This window comes from Pteronotus mesoamericanus, unplaced genomic scaffold (genome assembly GCF_021234165.1).
Source record: "Pteronotus mesoamericanus isolate MK-2021 breed Mesoamerican mustached bat unplaced genomic scaffold, CSHL_Meso_final scaffold_174, whole genome shotgun sequence".
Classification (NCBI taxonomy): domain Eukaryota; kingdom Metazoa; phylum Chordata; class Mammalia; order Chiroptera; family Mormoopidae; genus Pteronotus; species Pteronotus mesoamericanus.
In genome coordinates this window covers 23,976,765-24,002,437 of record NW_026555309.1, presented here as the reverse complement: position 1 = coordinate 24,002,437, position 25,673 = coordinate 23,976,765, and the positions used below count along the sequence as shown (strand labels likewise).

At 38.5% G+C, this 25,673-nt stretch overlaps 1 protein-coding gene across 3 annotated transcripts in view; it reads right to left on the bottom strand.

Moving 5' to 3' along the window:
* OXR1 (oxidation resistance 1) overlaps positions 1-25,673 on the bottom strand; it is a 370,698-nt gene that overhangs the window by 163,471 nt on the left and 181,554 nt on the right. For all 3 annotated transcript variants that reach the window (XM_054590386.1, XM_054590385.1, XM_054590388.1), the window contains one exon: positions 15,594-15,790. In XM_054590386.1, the coding sequence (XP_054446361.1) occupies positions 15,594-15,790 (197 nt within the window). The remainder of the gene's footprint in view (positions 1-15,593; positions 15,791-25,673) is intronic.

Genomic DNA, 25,673 nt, shown 5'->3' with positions numbered 1-25,673 from the left:
TTAAATGTGGATTTAAATCCTTGTTCTGCACCTTCCAATCAGGTTGACCTTGTGCAAGCCATGGATATCCCTGATCCTCATGTGTAATACGAGGACTACAAACACCTGCCACTACAAGGTTTTTATGATGATTAAATGAAATGATAATGCGCAGCTTCCAGCTCATAACTGTTAGCTCTTTCCTCCTTCCATTTCCCCACTCTGGAGAACCTAGCTCCGCATGCAGTTTGCATGCTAACTTTAACTTTGCTTTACTATTCTCAAAACACCTATTTTTATGCTACTTACAATTACTGAGTTTGTCAGAACTCTTTTGGGTAACAAAACTAAAACAAAGGACATAATCACTGAAAAATGATTCCTTTCTATAAAGGGTTTTCATTATTACAAACGCTGTTCATTTTAATGCAGTAATACAATGGCATTAAATACAATAGTCTAGGAGACTATAAAAAAAAGAGACAAATCATGGTGAATGGTTGGAATTATGAACAGGAAATAAAGAGGTACAACTTGAAACTTGTACATTTGGGGAAAAGAGCCTGGCCTAATTTTGGAATAACACACTTTAAAGGAGTACTAAAAGTGGCAAAAAGAAAATGGTGTAAGTAATTGAACTTTGTTTAAAAATTTTTCCTTGTTTTGGTTTATTAAGCTGTGCCTTAGTACAGGCGCTGGGGCTCTGGAGGTACAAAGCCCAGATGTTCTGCCAGTTCTTTTTGAGCAGTGACACCAGGAAACTGACAGTTAAGTGCATGTTATATACAAGCGCATCATCTGTCATCTTCATGTGACCAAAAGTCACTGTCAGACACAGCACCTTCTTCATCTGGATTAGACATCATTGACTTTGGCCACCATGAACTAAACATATTTTTAAAAACAAATGTTATTTTGACCTGTATTTAGAGAGGTTTTGTGGCAAAAATCAATTCTCAGAATAATTTCATGTAAATAGAACACTAATAAAATACATCTTAGTTAAAAATATTAAAATCCAAGAGTTAGAGGATCAAAGGATCTTCATGATCATGAGGATACCAAATTCCCTAATTTATCAAATGTGAGAATTAGACACCCCAGAAGGTAGGTGACCCAGGTCCAGGGTCACACATTTGGTTAGGAGGAAATGTGAGAATTATTTCAAAATCACCTCATTTTTAGGTTGTGCCTTTCTACTATTAACGATGATGTGTCTGACACTTGTCAGCTCAGGGTCTCTCTAGCTATATGTCCCATGTACAACATACTCGCCTCTTTTCCCCCAATTCAACCAGGACAAGGAACCTTGTCCTTCCAACAGTTTCTACAGGGAAATCCAATCTCTGCCAGAATTTCATGATATATATAAAGTTTGCTGCAAGTTCAGGGGTCATAGGCTGAAGACCTATGGCGGTGACATCCTAAGGTCCTCGGTGTTAACACAGAAAACTGGAACCTGGGTTAAAGGTTGACTGAATAAATGGAGAGCTCTGGGGAGATAAAGATCTAGCTCCCTGGAGTATTCATTTACACTCCAAAGGATGCTAAACTCCTGAGCTATTTTATTTTGCAAAGGACAATAAAACTCAGGAAACTTTCCCAGAGAAGATTTGTTTGCAGAAGGGACAGAGAGTTGCAGGGTAGCTGTGCATCTCCTGTCTAGATGTCCAGACTTGTGATTTCAGCGTCCCTGCAGAACAAACCCCGCAGGCAGAGCCGACATCTCCCTCCATCACGTCCCCGTGAGGGAGCGGAGGAAAGGGGAGCCAGGGCGGTGTCTGCTATGGATAATAACATGTCTGATCCAGAAACCTCACTTTTGCTTTCAGGACAAAATAAATAAATGTAGATATTAAAAACTTATCAATAATGCATTTTCCCCAAGCTAAGAGTACTTATTACTGATTTAGCTCTTATTTCCCTGTTGGCTTCTCTCCATTTTCATTCTCCTTCTTTAATGAAATAGCAAATGTTGGTTAAGTAGGTACTAGCCAGATAAAGTACTGAGGGCTTTATTTAAGCTTTTATTCTTTTGATTGTAGTTAAAACTCACAAAAAGTCTATGTAAAAAGTGCCTAAGTGCTTTTATTCCCATTGAGTACTTGAAAAAATTGGCCAACAAACTTGACCGACACAAGTTGTGAACAGCAGTGTTAAAATGACCAGTAAGTTGCTGAATTCTAACATGTCTATTTTGTTCATGATGCTCTGCCTTGAACTACATTATGTGTCACAACTTGCGCCCTTAACTCAACAACTGTGAACATGTCTGAAATGCTCCAATCTTAAGGAAACAATTATATCTATTAAACCAAATGGTAATGTGTATACTTTATAGTATGAAAACAATGTGTATGTATGTGAGAGGTAATATGCATGTTTTAATTCTTATTCTGAAAGTCTCTTGTGGGTATCAAGGGTTGGGAATTAAGCAGTTTCAAGAAAGTAACACAAGTATTAATGATAAATCCTTGGTCCAGGGTGATAACTTGGGTCCATATACTTAAAAATATGTTTTATGTGTTGTCAAATAAAGAAAGCCTTCAAGCTCTTTAGACTAGCCTTGCTACTCATGAGCATCGCCTGAAAGCTTGTTACAAATGCAAAACTGTGAGCCCCAGTCTAGACCTACGGAGTCAGCATCTATATTTTTTATAAGATTTTCCAGTGCACATTAAAATTCAGAAAGCAATTCTTTAGTATAGTTTTAAGGCATTAAAAATTTCCCTGCTGAGTCCTGTTGAAGAAAAATAAAACCAGGCCTTTTGCCTGTTCACGTTGTGTATCATGAAGCTGCCTCCAGACCCTGAGTCATTTGGTGTCAGCTGATCATCCTTAAGTTTTCCACAAGTCCTAAAATAACGTAGGAAAAAGTTCTCAGGCCATGTGATGTGGTATGACTCTGCATTAAGTAGGCTGTTTAAACAGAATCAATCATAAGTGTGATTTACACTAAGAGAAGAGACGCATGCCTACTGATTCAGTACTAGAAAAAGATGTTTTGAGATTCAATGGCTTTTCTCTAGATCAGATAAAAACCATTTGCCTTTAACATCAAAATTTTTCTGATATGACACTTAGACATCAGTCCTACTCCATCCCATTTCTCTTAACAGATTTTATTAGTCTGGGATCCTTAAATCATAGGTGAGGACCAACAAAGGGAACCAGAGGATTCTGCTACTTCTCTTTCTTTTGATAAAGAATACTCCCAACAAGCACAAGTCCAGGACCAGCTGGCTTCGCAGGTAAATTCTACTAAACATTTAAAGGGAATAAAATCTTTTTTCTCAATCTATTCCAAAAAATTGAAGTGGAAGAAATGCTTACAAACTAATTCTATGAAGCCAGTATTACTCTAATACCCAAACCAAACAAAGACACTGCAAAAAGAGAAAATTACAGACCAATATCCTTGACAAACACACATAAATCCTCGACAAAGTATTTGCAAATAAATTCAACAATATATTTAAAAAACCACACACCATGATCCAAGGGGATTTATTGGAGGGATGCAAGAATACTTCAATATCGGCAAATCAATAATGTAATATAAACCACATCAACAAAGCCAAAGGATAATAATCATATGATCATCTCAATAGATGCAGAAAAAACATTTTATAAAATTCAGTATTCATCTATAAAAAAACATTCAACAAAATGGATACAGTGGGAACATATCTGAATATAATAAAGGTCATATGCAACAAAGTCACAGCTAACAACATACTAAACAATGAAAAGCTCAAAGCTTTTCCTCTAAAATCAGGAACAAAACAAGGATGCCCATTCTCACCAGAATATTAGAAGACTTAGCCACAGCAATTAGACAAGAAGAAGAAATAAAAAGGCATCCAAATAGGAAAGAAGAAAGTAAAATCATCACTATTTGCAGATGACATGATTATGTACATACCTGAGTAGAATACTAGAATACTTTTCAAAGAAGACATACAGATGGCCCATATGTACATGAAAGATGCTGAATATCACTAATCATCTGGGAAATGCAAATCAAAACCACAATGAGATATCGCCTTATAACTCTCAGGTTGGCTACTATCAAAAAGACAAAAAATAACAAGTGTTGGTGAGGATGTAAAGAAAAGGGAACTCTTATACACTGTTGGGGATATTGTAAGTTATTACAGTCACTATGGAAACAGTATAAATGTTAATTAAATAAGAAATTAAAAACAGAAGTACCATATGACCCAACAATTCCATTTCTGGGTATCTAGCCAAAGAAAATGAAAATACTAATAAAAAAATATATTTGCACCCCTCTATCCACTACAATGTTATTTACAATAGCCAACGTATGGAAGAAATTTCAGCATCCATTGATAGAGGACTGAATAAAGAAGATGTGGTATATGCATATAATAAAATATTACTCAGCCATAGAAAATGAAATCTTGGATGAAGCTAGAGAGAATCTTATGCTAAGTGAAATAAACCAGACAGAGAAGGACAAATACCATATAATTTCACTTATATGTGGAATCTAAAACAAAACCCAAATGAACAAATAAAACAGAAATGGACTCATAGATATACAGAGAAACTGATGCATGTCATAGGGAAGGAAGTGGAGGAAATGGTAAAAAAGGTGAAGGGGAATAAGAAGTACAAATTTACAGTTATAAAACTGATAAGTCATGAGGATGTAATATACAGAATAGGGAATACAGTCAATAATATAATAACTTTGAATGGTGTCAGATGCTTACTACACTTATATTGATCACTTTGATAGGTATACAAATGTTGAATAACTACATTGTACACCTGAAACTAATGTACTTTTGTATATTAACCATATTTGACTAGAAAAATTCTCTGCCCACCTCCAACATTACTTTATGAATGGACACCATTATTCTCTAATCCTAAAACGTCAAGGGCCCATCAAGATAATCCTCTGTAGCACTTTTGATCATATCGATGACATAGTTCATTTCTTTTCTAAATAACTAGGAGAGTCTAAGATGGGACAAATTTATTTTATTACAGAGCTTGAGGAAACAACCGAGATTGCCTTCCATATTCCCAAGCATCCTTTCTCAGTACCTCTGCAGCCTATTGGTTTCATCCTATTCCTTAAATTTTGGGTAGGACTCATTCCCTCTCACTTTACTCACTCTTCTTAAGAAACTCTTGTATACCTGTATGATGACTTGGACTGATATCTTCATTCTAAACCTACTTCCTGAGCACCAAAACTGCAGATCCAACTTCCTATTTCCATAGGTGCCTCAGGTTCAACTGACCCACAATTAAACTCAATATTTCATTTCAAAAGCTCTCCCTGGAGTACTCTCCATCTTTGAAAATGGTAATCCTACTCTGAAATGTTCAAATCAGAAACTCAGCAGTTATCCTCACAGAAGTCTCAAACAAATATAAAGTTATTTTATTTATTTATTTGGATTTTTTATTTGTAATTAAAAATTTTTTATAGAATGTATTGGTATGGCATTGGTTAATAAAATTATGTAGGTTTCAAGTGCACAATTCTAATACATCATCTTTATATTATATTGTGTTCACCACCCAAAATCAAGTTTCCTTCCATCACCATTTATCCCCCCTTTACCCTCTTCCTCCTCACCCCAACCCTCTTTCCCCTCTGTCTGTGTCTATGAGGCGGGTTTTTTTTAATACCTTCACCTTTTTCAGTCAATCCCCAACTCCCTATGCCCTCTGGTAATCACCATACTGTTGTCTGTGTCTATAAGTCTGTTTCTATTTTGCTTGCTAGTTCAGTTTGTTCATTAGATTCCACATATGAGCAAAATCATATGTACTTGTGTTCTTGGACTGGCTTATTTCAGTTAGCATAATGCTCTCCAGGTCCATCCATGATGTAACTCAAGTAAGAGTTCCTTCCTTTTTACAGCTGAGTAGTATTCCATTGTGTAAATGTCTCACATCTTTTTTATCCAATCATCTACTGATAGGCACTTGGGCTGCTTCCACATATTGGCTATTGTGAATAATGCTTCAATGTACACGGGGGTGCATATATTCTTTTGAATTAGCGTTTTGGGTTTCTTAGGATATATTCCCAGAAGTGGGGTCACTGAGTCATAAGGCAGTGGGTATCTCTTTCTGGCTCTGATGCTCTGGGCTGGGGAGTCCAGCTTAGGATTGAGACCCCATGCTTCTCAGGGGGAACCCCCCACCCCTGCAGCTGAGATGCCCTTCCAGAACTTCAACCCACACCCATGGGAATGGGACCAGCCCTTTTTGCGCCTCTGCCCTTCCTACCAGTCTCCATGGACTTCTTCTGTAAATCCATGGTTATAGTCTTCAGTGAGTTATTCAGAATAATTTTTCTCTGATTTAGTTGTAAATCCAGTTTGGTCCTGGGAGGAGGTGACTGTAGCTTCCACCTACTCTGCCACCATTTTGGATCTCTCTCATTAATTTTTCTTAATTGTTTTTTTTTACCTACTTAAAAGCTGTTAAGCTGATTTGCTGAACACAGTATTTTCTATACTGTGAAATCATGTTTCTATTACAAATCCACATAGCTTTTAATTTCTGGATTGTATTACCATGAAGCCTTTTTTACCTCCTAGTTTGTTTAGATGTTTACAAAGTTTGAATTAGTGAGGTTTTAAAAAGCTCACTAGAAGCTTGCTTGCAAGTAGATGAGCATGTGATTTAGTATGACTCTATTATGAATGGTCATTGAAACGTTTATAATTGGGTTACTCAAAAAAATTAACTGTAGTCAAAGCAGTTTCAAAACTCTGGCAGAAACAGCAATAGAAGCATTCACCCCAACTGTCCAAGTGTGCCTGGCTGTGACCATCTTTACGTTCTTCTCAGTGGTCTTTTGGTCAGAGTTGTGAATGTGGTCCACATTTCATTGAGGAGCATACTTCCTGAAGGTTTGTTTGTTTGTTTGTTTGTTTTTTAATGTGTGAAGCAATATCTTCAGTATGAACTGGGAAGAAGAGCCAGCTTAAAAAAATCAGGAGATCCCAAATTTTATTTCTGAGGGTGTGCAAGATCCTAGAAGCTCTTCAAGTTCGTCCTCTTTTAAAACTGGAAATACTGGGGAAATTTGGACATATCTCACTGTTCAAACTGCCATTAATTCTATCATTAAATGTTTAAAATAAAGTAGGTCTTTCAAAAATAATTTTTTCTTAAGGAGAAGGGATTAAGAAGCATAAATTGGCGGTTACAAAAGTCATGGGGAAGTAAAGTACAGCATAGGGAATATAGTCACAAATATTGTAATAACTACGTCTGGTGCTAGTTGGGTACTAGACTTACCAGGGGGATCTCTGCATAAGGTACATAAATGGCTAACCACTATTCTGTACACTTCAAACTACTATAATATTGAATGTCTCCTGTACTTGAAAACAACTAAAGTTAAAGTAATAATCTTTTTTTTCCCTGAGCCTTGGTTTAGTGAAGAGGAAGATTCCTGTAAGTGCTGAAGTGTGGAAAGGGGCGTTTTGATCACTGACAGAGCTAAAGGATTTATTTTAATAGGGATTTAGCAAATTTCAAACAGGATTGTGATTATTTCTCAACCATGAAACAATGTCCATTTTAATTATTCTGCAATTTTAACCAGTATAGGTTTAATTAGGCTAGTTAGAAACCATTAACTAAATTGACAGGTATAATTTATTTTTAATAAGTTCTAAGACTATTATGGTGCAACTCAAACACTATACCAGCACGAGTTGCTCAGGAAAACCTTGGGGTTATTGACATTTTTTAATCCACTTATCATAGTCATGATGAAGCTGTGTTTCTTGATTCTGGGTTGATCGCTTTTCATAGAGAACAATCCCAAAATTAGGGCAAAAAAAATAAGGCAAAAGTACAAAATATGATGCTATCCCTGTAAAACTGGAGATGGCAAACTTATCTAGTGCACTACCAATCTTTATGGGTGTCAAATTAATGTTTTTCTTCCTTCTGAGTATACCTACTGCAGCTTAGTAAAGTTTAAAACTGTGTATAAATGTTTAGTAAAAATACATCTAATTTCTCTGGAAAGAAAAAAAAAGGTTTCATATTTATTCTAGAGTTGAAAAGGGGTTTCTGCCTGTGGATTTTCTTAGACCTCATATTTTAAAGTAGGTTTTAAATCGAATTAATTTAAAAAAATATAATAAAAACCCAATAAATATTCCCTCCTATAGATTCTCATATTCTGAATAAGGGCTGCTTATCGCACAAATGAACAAACCATTAAACTTGAATTCTCAATATCTTCAAATTCACTATCTCAACAACGACACATTTTTGCGCAATGTGCATAAAAAAAGAAAAGAAGTAGCTGTTGCACACATGCACCTGCCACAGAATCTGTGAAAAGCCCATGCCCATCAAGCCAATTCTAGATGCCACATATAACCAGGAACCCCAGCAATGGAATAATTCTTTCTAAACTTTCCTGTGACCCAGAAAATATAAGGAATCATCAAATTGTCAGAACAAACTTCAACAAAGTCATTTTCCTCAAGAACGTAATTTAATTTGAACCCCGAGAGCAGTCTTCCGCTTTCCTGTCGTGCATATAAATGCAGCAACCTGGGTGCCCTACGATTCTGCTGATTAAATCACAGTCACCTCCTGCTTTCACACAAAGAACCTTCTTCTTGGAAGAGAAGGTTCTGGTTCGGGCATGACCTAGTTTCATGCTGTGGAACGTGTAGCCTCTAGCAAGATTAGGCTTTTCCTATTTTTCCTCTTCTGTTGGTACTATTTTAACATTAGGATTGATCTTTTTTATTCTTATAATTAAAAAGTCTGCCTTCAACATGAAAGGGGTACAAGTTACGTGAAATTTTTAAATGCCTGCTATCCTGCCATTTGAAAGTAGTTAAATGTGTGTCTTGCTTTTCTCTTTTTAGAGTTTCCAGACTAGTTACTAGTTTTGCTTTTTCCAACTACTCAGAAAAATTCCCAGGGGACCCCTACTTCTATAGGCTCTCTTTCCAATATGTAAGCTGCCTGGGGTTTTGAAGACACAAATTTGTATTTAACGCGTTTCATTGAGCTTGGGATGCTGAAGGCATTCTATCCTGAAAGCAGCACAAAAGACAAGATCATTGGGTTTCAGATTTCACAATTTCATAAACCAGTGAAATTTGAAAAGAATAATTTGGGGACATTTCCCAAGTTAATTTTGTTATCAAAAAATCAGGAGATTTTATAAAAACAAATCTTATTACAAAGACTACCATTTGTGGTGATCGCATTGTAAGACTTTGAATTCAGAGTCATTATGTTGTATACACTTGAAACTAATATGTCAACTATACTTTCTTAAAAAAGTAAAAAAAAGAAAAAGGAATGAACTTTCTGTACACACACATACAGACACACACACACACACACACAGAGTTTACCAAACCAATACATATACTATGCCATCATTTCACAAAAGTCAGTTCATTTTAACACAAGGAAGGGGGTAAGAAAAGAAGGAAGGAGAAAGGGGAAAGGAAGAAAGAGGGAGGAAGAGAGAAAAGAAGGGAGGACCGAGGGACCGGGGAGGAAGGGAAGAGGAAAGGAAAGTTATTTTAATTGGATAAGTGTAATTTCATGGAAAAACAGTATTCTTTTTCACCATCCATGATATGGGCTAGCACTTGGGAAACCGCTTACCCAGCTTTCCGCATGTAATCTAATTTCATTTTTGTTTTCCTTTTGGAGAAGAGAACTTGGCCTGGAAACACGGAGAGGATGGGCTCTTTATCATGAGTCATCACTTCCTTAGAGTCTTTCCTTGACTTTTCCACTATTGTGATTATGAATATGTCATGTGACTTTCAGAGACTTAATACCACAAGGTGCTACACGGTGGCCATAAGACAGGTTCCAGTTATCCTTTAGGAACATTATAAGCATTCCATGAATTCAATTTGTTAATCACCTATATTCTAAGATGCTTTGAAATCTATTCAGGCTGACCAGGCCGGGGAAGGTGTGGCCAGGTATGAGGAAAGTTTGAATCTTACCGCTATTCAAGGCAGAAGGAAAAGCTTACATGAAGCTTATGTGGATAAAGATACTTTTGTATGTGGAAAAGTGTGAGCTTTACATACCCGCCAAATAACCTCAGAATGCGTTCATCCAAATATAACTGGAAATTACTGTGCAAATGACTTATCCTACATGGTGTTTCATAAAGAGAAGGTGTTACAGTAAGATTAATATAAATATATTTTAAAATATGAAAAAAGTAGAGACTGATCCATGGGGGCAAACCAGAGACTGAAAGGGGTGAGCAGGCTGTCAGTTGGCGCGACGAGGCAAGGACCAGAGAGAGAGAGGCCTCCTCTGAAGGACAGTCCCAGAGGGACTACTCAGTCCCCGCCAGCCAAGGAACCCCCTTCCTGAGACCTGTTTGGAAGCTGAGCCAGAAACCAGGGAAGGCTAAGTTCCACCCTTTTCTGCCTCTTCCATGAACTTGGCAGAGAGCATTTAAATAGCATAAGGAATAAAAGAGGGCTCTGCTAACTCCATTTTTCTTCACATATAAAGGTTGTACTATTCTTCTCTCATTCACAGCAAGTGTTCATTCCAACCCTTCTCTCGAAAGCCCTGAGGACACCAAAGCTCTTCCCCAGACTGAACTCTTCACAGTGTCCCTCCTCTTGCCCTCCCCCCGCCCCGCTTAGGTGGGCGCACTCACCGTAACAACCTCCACCAGCACCCCTTTTCCTCCTCCCTTTTCTCACCCCAACATTTATTTAGCATTTACAATGCACCTCACCCTGTACTAAGTGTCAGAATGAACTAAATTAACAACATCATTCCCTGTTCGTAGGCACTGAGACCTGGAGACAGGCAGGCCAACCCAAGCAGATCGGGGGACAGACGGGTCAGACGCCGAGGGAGCTTGTAGGCGAAGGGTGGAGGGTGGTGACAGGTGACTGGATCCACGGGCCCGTGAAGAGCCTCTGAGTGTCGTCATGTTCGGATGCCATGTCTCCATCTTGCTGCATCCCACAGCACTCTGAGTGGGCCTGCCCTGACCGTGGCTGTCCCCACTTGTCCCTGCCATAGATTTAGGACATCTGCCTGGTGTTACCCTCACTAGTGCGCACGTTTGCGCCCAGCATCCCCGCTGCCCCCCACATGATGCCCACCTCTACCGCAAGGCTCCCTGGGTTACTTTTCCCTTTATCCTGAGCAGGCTCCCCAATGAGGCATTCACGCTGCAGAGCCGTCCCACTTTCCTAATTGTCAGGGGGAAAATTCTCCGAGTGGAAAAACACCAGCACCGGTTATTAAGAATCACCGAAGCTGTACAGAGATATATGAACTCTAGCTCTACATCCAGAAGCAAAGAACAAATATTAGGAGGAATGGGACCGATCTACCCAAGGAGCCACGAGACGTTTCGGATCCAGCATGCGGTCTTCTTCGCTAACGCTGTACCTAATTTACAATTTTTTGAGAAATCCCCATGCACAGTTCTCTGATTTAAAGGTAGCAAATAAACAGAGTATTATACATATCTGAGTGTACTATTTGGTTTCATTTTTTGTAAGTCAAGACGATAGTTTTGAAAGATAGTTTCCTTATATCCATTGTCAAACTCCAGTAGTTTTATTGACCACAAAGAAAAGATTGAGTAGTAAAAAATTTTATCCTATTTGCATCTGTTTATATTTACCCAGTAGAGTTGGTCTATTGATTTGATGTTGTATTATTCTAGTTTTACTTAACACATTTAAAAAAATAATAGAATTTTAGGTAAGTATCTGAAGGACTGCAGATATCTAGTCCAGTGATTTTTCAAACTGTAGGTTGCAACTCATTAATTCAATTTAGTGAGTTGAGAATGCATTTAAAAATGAAACTGGATGGAATAAAAACGATCAGAATAGATGGTAAGGGAAAAGTTTTAAGAAAAGTTTCTTTGAGCTGTGCTGTAGAGAGTGGGCAAGTAGTGTAAAATGTGCTGGGGTGGAATTCTAAGACAGTCCCAAGATGTACACAACGATCTCACCCTGAGGAACAGGAAGCGACATCCCTTCCATGATTATATAATGCTGGCTCTAAGCCAAGGAGGTCATCTGGGAGCCCCTGACCTAATCACACAATCCTCTTAGAGGCAGAAGGCTTCCCGGGGCAGCCCCAGGACAGAAAGTCAAAGATTCAAATGAGGAAGATCTGACCCGCAGCCCCTGGCATGAAGATGGAGGGGGTCACATGACAAAGAAAGACGGTGGCCTCCAAAGACTGAGAGTGGCCCCAATTGACAACCAGAAAGGAAATGGAGATCTCAACTCCACAACAGCAAGGAACTGAGTTCTGCCGGCAAGAGGGAAGAGCCTGGAAGCGTGTCTTTCCCCAGTTATCCTCCACATGGGAGCTCAGCCCAGCCTACACCTGGAGTTGAGCCTCTTGATACCCTGAGCAGAGACCCTACCATGCTACGGGAAATGCTGACTTACGGAACTATGGGCTGATACATGGGGGTTGGTTTAAAGAGCTAAATTTGTGGCAATTTGTTTCATGGCAACCGGAAACTTAACACAGTACTTCACATGGTCAGCCGTGATAAGATGAGGGCACGAGGAAAAAAAAAACAACTCAGAAAGACACTGTTTTGTTCTAAATCTTTCCTTGTACAGATGAGAAAAGTGAGGTCAAAAAGTAAGGTAAATCACTTGCAAGATTGTACAGTCACTGACAGAAGCAGGGTAGAAAAAAGCAGGGTCTTTCCTTTGCCAGATAAATTAAAATTAAAGTCCTTTAATTTACCAGAAGGTTCATGTATTTCACATGAATAGAGAACAGCTTTCTCCCTACTTATGCCAAATCAATAAAATTTTATTATAATTCTTGTAAGATGGATTATTCTCTTATTAAAAAGTAATGATTGTCTGTTGTGCCATTTTTTTTGCTGCTACATTAGATTTTTTCTGTTACAAAAAATAAGAACAAGAATCTATTATCTATACAAGGAGGTTATAATTTCTCTTTTGTAGAGTTCTCTCACAGGGAGTAGATCTTATATATATGTTCAGGAAGGATAAAAGCTGGAAGATAAAAAAAAATTCTAGAGAACTACTGTGGCCACTCAGACACTAAGAGACATTTAAATAATTCCAAAGTTTTCTAGTTATTTGTTTTTTATTAAAAAATTTAAATCCTAGAATCACAGCTTTAATAAAAATAGTGTTTCACTTAAATATAGTATAGCACCTGCTAAATTTAAACGTAGTACTCAACTTGGCCACAAGAGGGCTCCCAGGAGACACTGAGAAATATCTTTCAATGAAAGGGCATATTGGCTGGTGGATGGTTAGTTGGCATCCTTAAATAAAATTATCTGAGAATTGCAGGAAAAATATTAATCCACTATATTGTTTACAGAAACCCCTCTGACTCACCTCTATGTGGAGGTGGATGGTAGCCTCTGAGTGACACAGAATGCTACTTCTAAAATGTCACAAGTGGTTAATTTCACTTACAGTGTCTGTTATCTCTGACTCATGTCTCCTTTAATCCCTGTAAAGTTCTCTCATCTATAAAAGTAAAGAATATAACACCTCAGAGTTGTTTTGGGAGTGAACTGAGATAGGAGAGAGGAGCTTAACTTGTGCCAGGCATGTAGAATTACCAATAAAGGTAATTTCAGTTGTTATTGTTCATTACCAACAATACTTTTTCTAAGGGATATTGAAATAGATTTGTTTTGTGAAATGACTACATGGTTGCAAACATTTCAGCCTTACAAATGTTTCCAGATCCAAGTTAGTAGAGTGGCTGCAGAAATACAGTCAAGTCCACAATGCAGACGTCAATGTTAACATAAGAGACATGCCATTGACATTGGTTATTTGTCAATTCGTTTCAAATCCTATAATTATAAGTTAACTAGTGGTAGAGCTATTTAAAATAACTCACAGTTATTTCTGCAATCTAAACGCACCATTTAGACTTGTATTTCCTAGGCATAGCTCTCTGTTTGGTGTGGCCAACCTGGTGAGTCTTTCTCATTTTCTTGTCTTTAGAGAATATTGAGTTTGTACAATAAACTGCTTTCCGAAGGCAACATTCTGAGTCTTCTTAGCCAGCTAATAAATCAGAAAGGCACTCGAAGGGTGTGGCCATGTTGAAGGGTGGGAGGAGGGGGCACTGAAAAATGGAGGCACAGTGATATAAACTTTATGGGCTTTTTTAGTTGATGGATTTGTAGAAATCTGCTATCGTAAGCTTTAAAAATGGAAATATTCACCTGTCTATACTGTCTTATATTAATTCTCATTATCTGACTATTGAGATCATTGAAGACATCATGCTTGTTGCCCACTGAGAAATAAGACTAAATATCTTAACCTGGAAAGAGAAAGCCTGAGAGGAGATACAGGACGAGGGAATGATGGAAAGGGGAAACACCGCTAGACCTGCGTGGAGGGGGGCATCTCTTCAAGCCCGAAGGGAAATAATCTAACACAAAGACACAGGAAATGGCTTGACAAAAACATACAGAAACCTGCTGTGGGAATCAGAGTTAGAAATATGATCTCCTGATTATTTTTTCTGGATAGGGACACAAAAAATATTTGAGAAAAAAATTTTAAACATCTCATATTGGGGTTGTAGGGGTGGTGGATACCAAACGAAACATGACCTCTTTGATGTAACTCTGGTAAACTCATTAAGACACAGTCTTAATATTAAGGCTTCTGGATATGATCAAGTCTCTCCAAAATGAAATAATACATAAGGCCAAAGGGCCCATCCCCTCCCTAGGTAGCGTTATCTGCTCTATGTATCATCCTCTACCGTATATGATGTGTTTAGCAACTTTTGTCTCAAACAGACCTAAGATACTGACAACCGTTTTTTGTTACTTAAATAGCAAGGATGAAGGCATGATAGACAAATACTGACACTTAAAAGTTGATAATTCAACTCGTTTATGTTAATTACCTACAACATTCCCCGTTAGACATTAAAGTTTAAACTTACAGGATATTATTCTACCTGGGAAAAAAGACATTTACACACAAGACCCTACCCACAGACCCTTCCACGCATGGGCTCTGGGTGCGACTCCCTCCCTCCCTCCCTCCCTCCCTGCGAAGCGCAGTAATGTGCAAGCCCCAGACAGACCAGTACTCTCATTTGTTCTCTCTCAGAATGCAGTGACCTTCTGTTTTCTTAGTGGCTTTGTCAGTTACAGGCTGACATCAACCACTGTCTCAACAACCTGACAGAATAGGGTCAGAGACCTGAGAGTCTGGAAGGAAAAAGAAAAGAACAAAAATCGAAAACCAAAAACGGTGCTGGCCGAAGAATAGTGAAAACGAAAACGGTGGCTCTCGGCTTAAACCTTGGAAAACCATATGTAAAATTAACTCCCCTTAGGCCAGATATAGAAAGTCCTCCAGCCTGCTCTCTTATCTAACTTCACTGAGGGTTTTCAGTACTTTTCCATCTCCACGTTCGCACCATATCAGAGAATGCCCACATAAAGCATCGGAAAGACATGCACGTTATATAAAGAAGGGAGCACGGAACTCCAGACCCACACATTCACAATCCTCTCTTGATAGATGTCATCTACTCATGTGCATGAAATGTGTGGTGCTCACCAATGGTGTAGAACCTCTTCAGTTCACTCCTTCGGGAAGGATGCTTCTGGGTGTTCGCGGAATTGTTCTGTTCTTCTTCAATGATGGGCGTCTTGGGTGCAGGGGGCTTGCTGGCTTGGGGCATTTGCTTTCCTGCCCCAGCCAAAGGGTTGAGCCCTGGAGCAGTCATATCCACCGACTGGGACTTTTTCTTCAACCTACGGACAAAGAATATCACACACTGTGACCACAGACTCGTGGGATATGCTTGTTTCGCATTTATCTCCTCTGTGATTCTTTCTCAACAACTGAGTTATGTTTGGCCCTGAAATAGAAGAAGGTTTATTCAAAACTTACTGACCTTCCTGACAGTATTTTAAATTCTTCAAATATTTTTGAAACGAGTTGGGAAAAACAAACCTTCTGCCTAATCACTTTGAAAGCTTTCACTAAAATATATTAAAATGTAAGCTGTTAAACTAAGGACTTCAGTTTTTCTAATAACAGCAAACTAAAATGTGATGTCAAAGATAATGCATCTGGCTATTGCTTTTGGTTCAGAAAAGAAGTATTTTTTTTAATGCTATAGTCAAGCACTCGTTAGAAATCATTGCAACCCAGAAAGGGATAGTGAAATGGTTATCTGGGTAACCAGAGGTGGCCAGTGCTCTGCTATTTATTCCATACCAGCATCTCAGCTGTAAAAATGATAGAGTTCACATTGTTTCTCCAGACTCAGTGACAATAAAAGCATTGCTCACGCCTACATTTTAAAGAGCTGACACCAGGCCTAACTTGGAAAGCAAAAAGCTATCCATAAAACATTTTTCCCCACTAACCCACGAGACTGTTTCTCCTGGTGTGAAAAAGCATGGATAAATGATGTGAGCTAGCTTCGAATGTCTCCAGCTCCGTAACGTGGCATTTGCAATGTACCTGAACCCTAAGCTCGGCCTCCTCTTGGCCACTGGGTCCATCTGGAGGCCAACGCTGTGCCATTGTTTTCAAGTCTAAGTCCCTTAGACAAAACAAGGTAGCAGTTTTCTGTATCAGTTACAGTAATCACACCTGAACATTTGCAATTTTCTAAAAGCTTCTTACATCTTCACCCCTCCAGGCTTCATTTCTATTTTCTGGAAGTAAAGTATACTAACTTCCATTCTCTGCTCTGCCCTGCTAGCCTCAGCTTCAGCGTGGCCTCCTGTGGAGAGCCTTCCGTGACACGAACCTTGATGGCCTCACACCACTCTGCGGGGGGACGAGGGGTGTCCATAATTAGCTCTTGACGAGCTTCTAGTAAATTGAATTTACCAGAGCAAGAGCTTCATTAAAGGAAGCGATCATTTCCATAGTAAAGGATTCATTAATGAAAATAGAGTTTACTAAATTTTAGTTACTTCATTAGCGCCTGTATGGTTTCTGCCATATCCACATTTAACCTCTGTTACCTACTTAATATTTATGGAAACTGACTTGCTTTATCCAAATTGCTAACACACACATTTAAAGGTCCTCAGCAGTGTTGGTCATGAGATCTGTCACACACCCACCAGGATGGCTACAGTGTGAAAGACATGGATGGAACCACATGTAGTGATGGGGGGCAGTTGGAATTCTCTGGCGACACTGGTGGGAACATAAACGGGGTCACCGCCTTTAGACAACTGGTGGGCAGCGTGTGCTTCGCTGCAGGTTGTCATCCTTTGAGTCACCTACTCTATTCCTAGGATATACCCTACACGAATACCGACATGTTTGCCCAAAGACAGCCAAATGTTCATAGAAGCACCATTTAGTATACACAAACATCAAAAACAACCCAAATGTCTACTCACAGTAGAAATGGGTGAATAAACCGTGATAATATTTATAAATGGGGTTTCATACAGCAATGGAAGGGAATGAACTACAACTACTTGCCACAACATGGATGATTTTTCATAAAAACAATGCTGCGTAAAAGAAGCCAGATGCACAAGAATACATACTGCATGATTCCACTTATACTGAGTTCAAACAGAAGCAAAACTACCTGTGATATTAAAAGTGTGGGTAGCAAAACAGTTGGGGAGTTACTACATTGATGGAGACACAAAGGGGTTTCCAGGACTCTGATGGACCTGGATTCTGGGTACCAGGATGTATTTACTGCGTGAAAATTTAATCTATGGTTTTTATAGCTTTTCTAGGTGTGTGTTATACTTCAATAGAGTTTCCATAAGAAACTGATGGACTGTTTAACTTATTCATTTACAATGAAGATTATAATATAGTACTCAATAGCTACTTGCTACAAGGGGACTATAAAAAGAAATAGGATGGTCTTCTTGGCCTCTAGCCTCCCAGAGACAGCAAGAGCAGAGTTAATTTGAAGAATAATCTCTTCCCACTGGGGACAGCTGCTCCTCATCGCCACCCCTCCACCCCCCACCACCCTCTTTCATGAGCTGAAAGGGACTGTTCATTGACTCCTGGAATAGCTACTCTGCACCAGGTACCGTCTGTCCTGGGCACAGGGATACTCTGCGAACAAAGCCAGGAAAACATCTGCCATCAAAGAGTCCTCATTCTTGTGGAGGCAGACAAGTGATAAGTAAATAAACAAATCAATGAATAACAAATCAAGTAGTGAAAATTGCTGTGGGTTAAAATAAAGTGGAGTCAAAGGGACAATGAATGCAGGTGCACCCGCCTGCTCTCACACAGAGGAGAGCCAGGTAGGGCTCTTGCACCGACACGCTCTTGAGGAGAGCCCTAAAGGAAGAAGCCACAGGTGTACCTGAGGGGACAGCATTTAACTTGGTTTTTGTGTTAGAGCAAGAAAATATCTGGAGCAGGGAGAGGGAGGAGTGAGAAGCAGGAGAGGAAGTCCGTGGCGTTGGGGGGCAGGGGAATGAGGCAGATCATATAGAGATTCAAGGTCATGAAGGAATGAGCATTAAGGAGGCTGAGAAAGGGTTTGAGCAAGAGTCATTGTACAATTGCTGCATTTTACAAGGATCACTCTGGCTGCTTTGTTGAAATTAGGTTGAAGGCTGTATCTCAAAGTTAAGCAAGCTCCATGCAATGCCCTTTAAGGAGGAGCCACTAAAAATCACCTCGCGATCCACACGTTTGAGGAAACATGGATTTACTTTGCACCCAGCTATCTCCTTATTCATGTCTTCGTCTTCCCAGCAACAACACTCTTGTCTTAGTCTGGCATTTGTAGAGCTGGAGCTAGAATTCAAGAGTTGTACTACATGCAACCAAAGAAGGCATTGAGATCAACACTGACTACTTAAGAAATAAGTTGCAGGTCACCAGGAGAACAAAATTAACTTGCCCTGACATGGCTTTCCAGGAAAGCAACTTAGACACACAAAGACTTAGACACTATTGTACTGAACTCTATAAATTCTAAGAAGTTACTGATAGTTGACCATTATTGTCACCTACAAAAATGTCAATATTCTATAGTTCATCCTATAAACTTTATTTCAAAATTAAATTAGAATTTCAATATAAAGCAAGTTCTGGGGAGGGGAATAGGGATGTAAAGGAAAGCTACTGAATTTTACAGAAAGAAAACCAAGTGCTCGCCAGCTCTCGGCAATAATTATTTTTTAAGTGTGATAGGTTTAATCTCAAATTCACATAGCAAAATATTTTATCACCAGAAACTGCATTTTCTACTTGCTTGTTTTAGAACTGATCAGAGTGACTGAAGTCTCATGTTGGAGACTTTGTTAGTTACAGGCTATGTAATGACTTATATCTTATAAAAGCACTAGCAAATGTAATTTATATAATGGCTTATGTCTGATAAAATACCAGGTAATATAATTAATGAAGTTCTACATCACTTCAAAATGTCTAAGTGCCCCACAGTCTCTTTACAATGTCTTTAGAATAAGCAAAGGACCCGGCTCTGGCCTGTGCAGGCCAAAGGCAGGCAGAACAGGGCCCTCTGGCATTTCCCGTCTTCCGTTTGCCCTTCCCCAATCCCGGCTGGACAGGTACCCTGTCCTCATTGTTGCTGCCGGAGTCTGGATCGTTGTTAATAGGTTTGCTGGCTTGCTTAAGAAAAAACTTGCAGTTTCTTAGAAAGCAGAACTGTGTGGGTAACTGAATTACTCCCTTAAAGATTCTAAAAATGACTACTACAGTTGACAAGGAAACCTGCTAAATACTACCTTCAATTTCCAAATTTCATGAAAGGAGAAATCTTTCTAAATTTTGAACAATGCCTTCATTAAATGTGTTAAAGAAATGCAAATATAGCATAATGGAATATGTAGGTGTACATGAGATAAAATACCCATTGATAATAAATGAAACATTACAAATAGAGACTAGAATAACCTCTTCACAAGCACTGAAAGGAACTTTGTTTAATGTGCTTTGTATTTCCAAAGAAAAATGAGTACCAACATCTTGGATGTAGGAAAAACAAGTTAGAGATGCCATCCCTCTTGTGTCTGATAAGCAGACTGGTGTTTTATAATCTTTGCCTTTTCTTGTTCCTTCTTTTGAGCAGATTCCTACTCTTCCCCACATGTACGCCAGTGTTGGTAACAATGTGGGACACTTTTTTGAGAGTCAATTGCCTCATTCATAAAACGGGGGATAAAACATATCCAGAACTGTTCTGAGGACTAAGAATGACTCCTATGGGAACGTGCCTAGCACACCGCCTACACAGGATGCTGCTGACAAATGCAAGTTCCAATCTCTTTATAAGAGGATGTAAGGGGATGGCATAATGTTATTCTTCAAATGTTCCAGGGATGCTGAGGAAACTCTCTCAGCCGCTCAGGACCCTTCCCTGCTGCGCTACCTTAGATAAACGTTGAATCTGCATGGACTGCACTGCATTTTGTAGGAAGTTTCACCTGTTTGCAAGGGTGGATTTGGGGGGAGCAGTGGAAAATAGTAAGAGGACAAGCTAAATGGGAGTCCTCTGCATCGTGTGCAAAGTGACATTTCTGCTGTGAGAGTCCCCGAATCTTTTGAAAAATAACTCATCAACACTTCACTTGGGTGTATCCATCTTTTTAAAAAAAAATTGGTGTGGGGTTGACTTAAAATAGCCAACTTGTAAGCAGAGGTTGAGACCAGGGAGCCATGAGGAAGTACAGACAAGAATTAGAAAGGAAATGTGGAGGGTTTTTGACTTTCTTACTCTGTAAACATAGGGCTCATACCTATTTCAACTAGTTCCCCATGGAGCAGGAGAAGCCTGAAGGCTGGGGATGGAATGGGAAATCACAGGAACTAGAGAGAAAAAGGAGGGACAAACACTTCCCAGGCCAACCAATTTAAACGGAGTCACCCTCATAGTAATCAGCTAAATGTTCGGAATTGTATTTGTGTGTAACGTATTTCGGCTTTATTAGAAACATAAAAAATCTTCCAAATTATTGTTCGAGTGGGATACATAAGTCTTTGGGCCTCAGTGAGTGAATGGACACCCCAAAGCCCAGGGCCTGCGCCAACAGCGACTGAAGGGGGCTTTCCACCGCCCGCAGCAGAGGGCTTCTCTCGGAGACCCGGGCCAGTGCTGTGCTTCAGTAGCTTTCATCATGGGGAAGGTTTCTCTAGGCTTCTTTACTTCTAGCCCTTATTACTATCTGTTATTTATTACCCATCATACCTTTCCTTTGCTTCTCACATTGTGGGGTTTTCACCTTCTAACTATCTTCACCCTTCTACCATCTTCCATTCAAGTCATAACCAAGAAACATTTTTCATCTTTGTCTATCAGGCTCTGCATCTTTGTTTTTTCAAATTAAAAAATGTTTATTGATTTTAAAGAGAGAGGAAGGGAGAAAGAGAGAGAGAATAACATCAATGAGAGAGAGAAACACTAGCCATTTGCTTTCTATTTGTGCACCAACAGGGGACCAAACACACAGCCCAGGTGTGTACAGGACGATGCTCCAACCAACTGAGCCACCCTGGCCAGGGCAAGGCTCTGCATCTTTAAATAGTTTTGTCATTTTGTCAAAACACCATATGATAAAACTCTACATTAAGCCTAAACTAGTTCCTGATATGACTTACTTGCATAAGAAAAAATATTTTCAATTACTTTGAGTTCTTAACTGGAATCACCTCTTCCAATATGTGGAATTCAAATTGTACCTGCATTATAACTACGTGTTCCTGAGTTCTGTAGCTCCCCAGAAAAAAATGAACCTTCTACCATCTACTTAGTATAGAATTAGTATACCCTGGCAACAATGGAGAAAATCTATACTATATTTTATATATACTAAAATACATATTATAGTATAGTGGGAATATTCCCTAGATCATAGGAATTTAAGGTGGTGTAACATTAGCATATAAAAGCTACATTTTCATATATTTGACTATGTACCTTGAGAATGATGGTGGAGTGTAGTTAAGACTACAGACTTGGGGGCCAGAATCCCTAACACGGTCTTTACTAGCTTTGCAACCTTAGTCAATTTTCTTAGCCTCTCCTTGTCTCTGTTTTTCTCATATGTAAAATGGAGGTATTAATAATACCATGTCATAAAATTGCTGTGGGGATTAATATTTACAAATACACTTAAGAATCCTGGACGGAATAAGTACTATAAATGTTTTTGCTTTAAACAGAAACACAAGCAAACATGAACAATCACTGAGTTTTTATAATGTACAGGGAATAGGCCACATCCTATACATACATTATTTCATTTATTGATCAATACAAACCTATGAAGTAGGTATCATATATGCTATTTGTTGAGGGGTCAATGGAGGTCAATAGAGAAAGTGATAAGGTTAAAAATTAGGGAAGTTGGACTTTAACAGAAACGTTTTGACCAAAACACCACATTTTGGAATTAGGAGATCAATTCCGTCTCTGATACTTACTAGCCATGGGACTTTGGACAAGGACCTGGACTATCTATGTCTCAATTCCCAATGGTACTCTTAACCGACTTTACCAGAGAGAGTTATTGTGAGCGTAACATGAGTCAATTTATGTGAAAGCACTTTGTAAAATTCCACAGAACTCTACAGTACCAGCAGGAGCTATACAAATTCACGCTTTCCCATTCATTTGTTGCCTGTGTACATGTTACAGATGTACACATTACACATATCTACATGGATACATGTGAATGGCTGTGCCCTGAAGACCCAGGACGCATCATCCTTTCCAGTAATTTCCACCAAGAAGACCATCTGTGGTTGCACAACTCATTACTGTTAGCAAAGCTGTCTCCTTGCTCCCTAAAAGAGCTAATGTAAGGATATTTTTTAAAGCAGTAAAGCTGCTGAGAATGCAGCCCTTCCAAGCTGGATATTGTGGCTGCTGCACAGATCTCAAGTCACTCAGAAAGAGCTTTTGAGAGCCAGTGCCTAAAAAATTTTCACATGGTAAAATTAGGGGCTTTTGTTACACCTCTTGTACAGTCTGATTACAAATCAGCAGCTAAAGACAAACCACAAAATCAGCCAAAAAAAAAGCCGATTCAGAAGTCCAACTAGAAGAAATAACAGATTGGAAATGAATGCATTAAAACGAGAAAACAATCCGCTGGGATATAGAGTGTGCCAATGACAGCGTGCTCTGTGACCACTGGGGCCTTGCTATTCTTTGTGTCCCAAACACAAGGAATGGGACCGAAAATCTCATTAATGTAGAATCAGGAATTATGCAATCTTACAATTCCAAAACAACACAAAATATTTCAACAGAAGTAGCCTTTGGGAGTGCAAATTGATTTTGGAACAGTTAATGGGATACCCAAACTAGGTGCCTTGTTATAATGAGACAAGTTTCTAGCCCTGTATTCATTCTAAGAAATTTATGTTTCCCTCTCTTGGAAATCCAAAAGCAGAAAATTCAAGAATGAAGCCCCGGGGGCAATGATATATGGGAATGATCTGTTAGAAATTCTCTTGTTAAATGAAATTGAATTCAACTCTGTAAAGGGCAAGGCCAGTGTACACACCATGAATTGTAGGAAGCATGCGTGGATTCATTGCTGTTCTATCTCATTTTATTCTAAAAATGCTAAAAAAGTCTGCCTCTCCAGAGTTTCATGAATCTAATATATAAAATGTTAGCATTTCTTACTGAACTTCGATGAGAAAGACACCCAAGTTCATGAAGTTTGCCAGCTGCTTTCTATCTCTATGCCGATACCAGCCCAAAGAAAAGATGCTGGAGAGAAGTAGCTTCTATTAGGAGTCCTCACCACCAGGACAACTTGCTTCCTGCATTCACAGAAATTCTGTCCATTCACTATATTATTCCTAGGACTTAGTATAGCTCTTGGCAAATAGTAAGCATTTAATATACAAATCGTTGAATGAATGAATGAAATGGCTTCACCATGGGTAAAAGCCACAATAAATAATACAAAAAATGGAAGCAAGTTCATATATAAAAATCTATGAAAAAAATCTAAGAGAATAAGGTTTTGGACAGTTTGGTTGCTCATATAATGATCAATTTAATACATTCAAGTAACATAGACTTCATCCCACTGTATTATGGGAATGTTTTTTGAGCTTGGACCCAGGAAATAGTTCCATCTCCATTAACAATACGATGGCAAATATTTCACTTTATTCACTAAATCCAGCTTTGTAATTTCTTTTCTGTTACAAAATCTAATTGACTTTATTCAACAGTTCATGAATTGGGCAGTACTCTATCTAGTAAATAGAAAGGGGCTGCCCCAGCTTTGTAATTTCTAAAGAAATACTCTGTAGCTTTGATAAGTTGACATTCTTATGCAAAAAAAAAAAAAAAAAAAATTAAGTGTTGTCATGGAGGAGTGAAAACAGCAAGGACTGTGGAATCAAATATTTGGGTCCAAGTTCAGAATCTACTGATGAAACGACTATTGATAAAAAAAAAGTTCTACTTTATGTTTTCTGAATATTCATTAAGAATTTTGCATATTATCTTTCTACTATAAAATTTCAAAACATTAAGTCAAATAGTAGTAAAATTTTAATGAGTTTCCCCTCCTGTGTACTTTCCAATTATACTACTATATTGCGAGCATTAACTTGGCAATTGTACACATTTTCAATTTATTTCAGTTTTTGCCTTGGAATGCCAAAGCTTTTCAACTAGAAAATCCTGAAAGTAGAAAACCATTATGCAAATCCAAAATTAGGGCTTGAAGGATTTGGAAGTCAAATACTTGTAAATGTTAAATAGTCTTCTACAATAATTCAGTGATGAAACTTAATTTTATTACCTTTTATGAAATGATTTGTAACATACTATGGCCACAAGGATTGATTCTGTTTATTCAGTTTAGGAAGAAGAGTCAGAATAAAGAAGACTACTATAAGACTTTAGGATTATAGCCAACATTACTGAATAAAGGAATCTATATTTTACAGGGCCTGTTATAAGCTATCTGTATAAAGTACATGGACTTGCCAACTTAAGTATAGTTTTGCTTGTGCACAATGTAAGGCAACTCCAAACTTGATCAAGATGCTTCTGCAAGTAATAATAATCTGGGCCAAAGCCCAGTGAATGCCGATATAGTGTACACAATCTCCCATCTGAGTTTCTCCAAATGAAGATGTGAGGACCAAAAAGAGAGGTATAGAAAAAAATATGGGTGTTCTATTTACATATTAATCCAGGAATTTGATGGAAAATATCACTCTAGTTAATCCATCGTGTCTTTGCCTCTTCTAAACTAAATCATCCTATTGATGAATAGGAAAAAAAATCTTCAGGTCATCCTAAATGTTTTCAAATGAAAGCAATGCTTTGTAGTTTTTACAGGTTAGATTGCATTACTGATGATATTGTTTGAAGAGAATTTTTTTAAACCATTCTATTTAGATTCTGATTAGCTACCCTAGATAAAGCATGCCATGTTCTATCACGCAATCTGAGAATCACTGGGGAACATGTTACAATTTCTTCTGTTCAGATGATAATGACTTAACACATGAAGGCTGGATAGTACTCCCAGTACAATGAAGTTGGACTTTAGACTTTTTCAGATAAACATCTTATGTGATATTTAAAGTTACAATAGAGAACTTCTTCCAATGGTAACTCTACAAACCTACATTTATCTTTCTCTGTTATTGGAAGACTTTTTTTCCTATTAC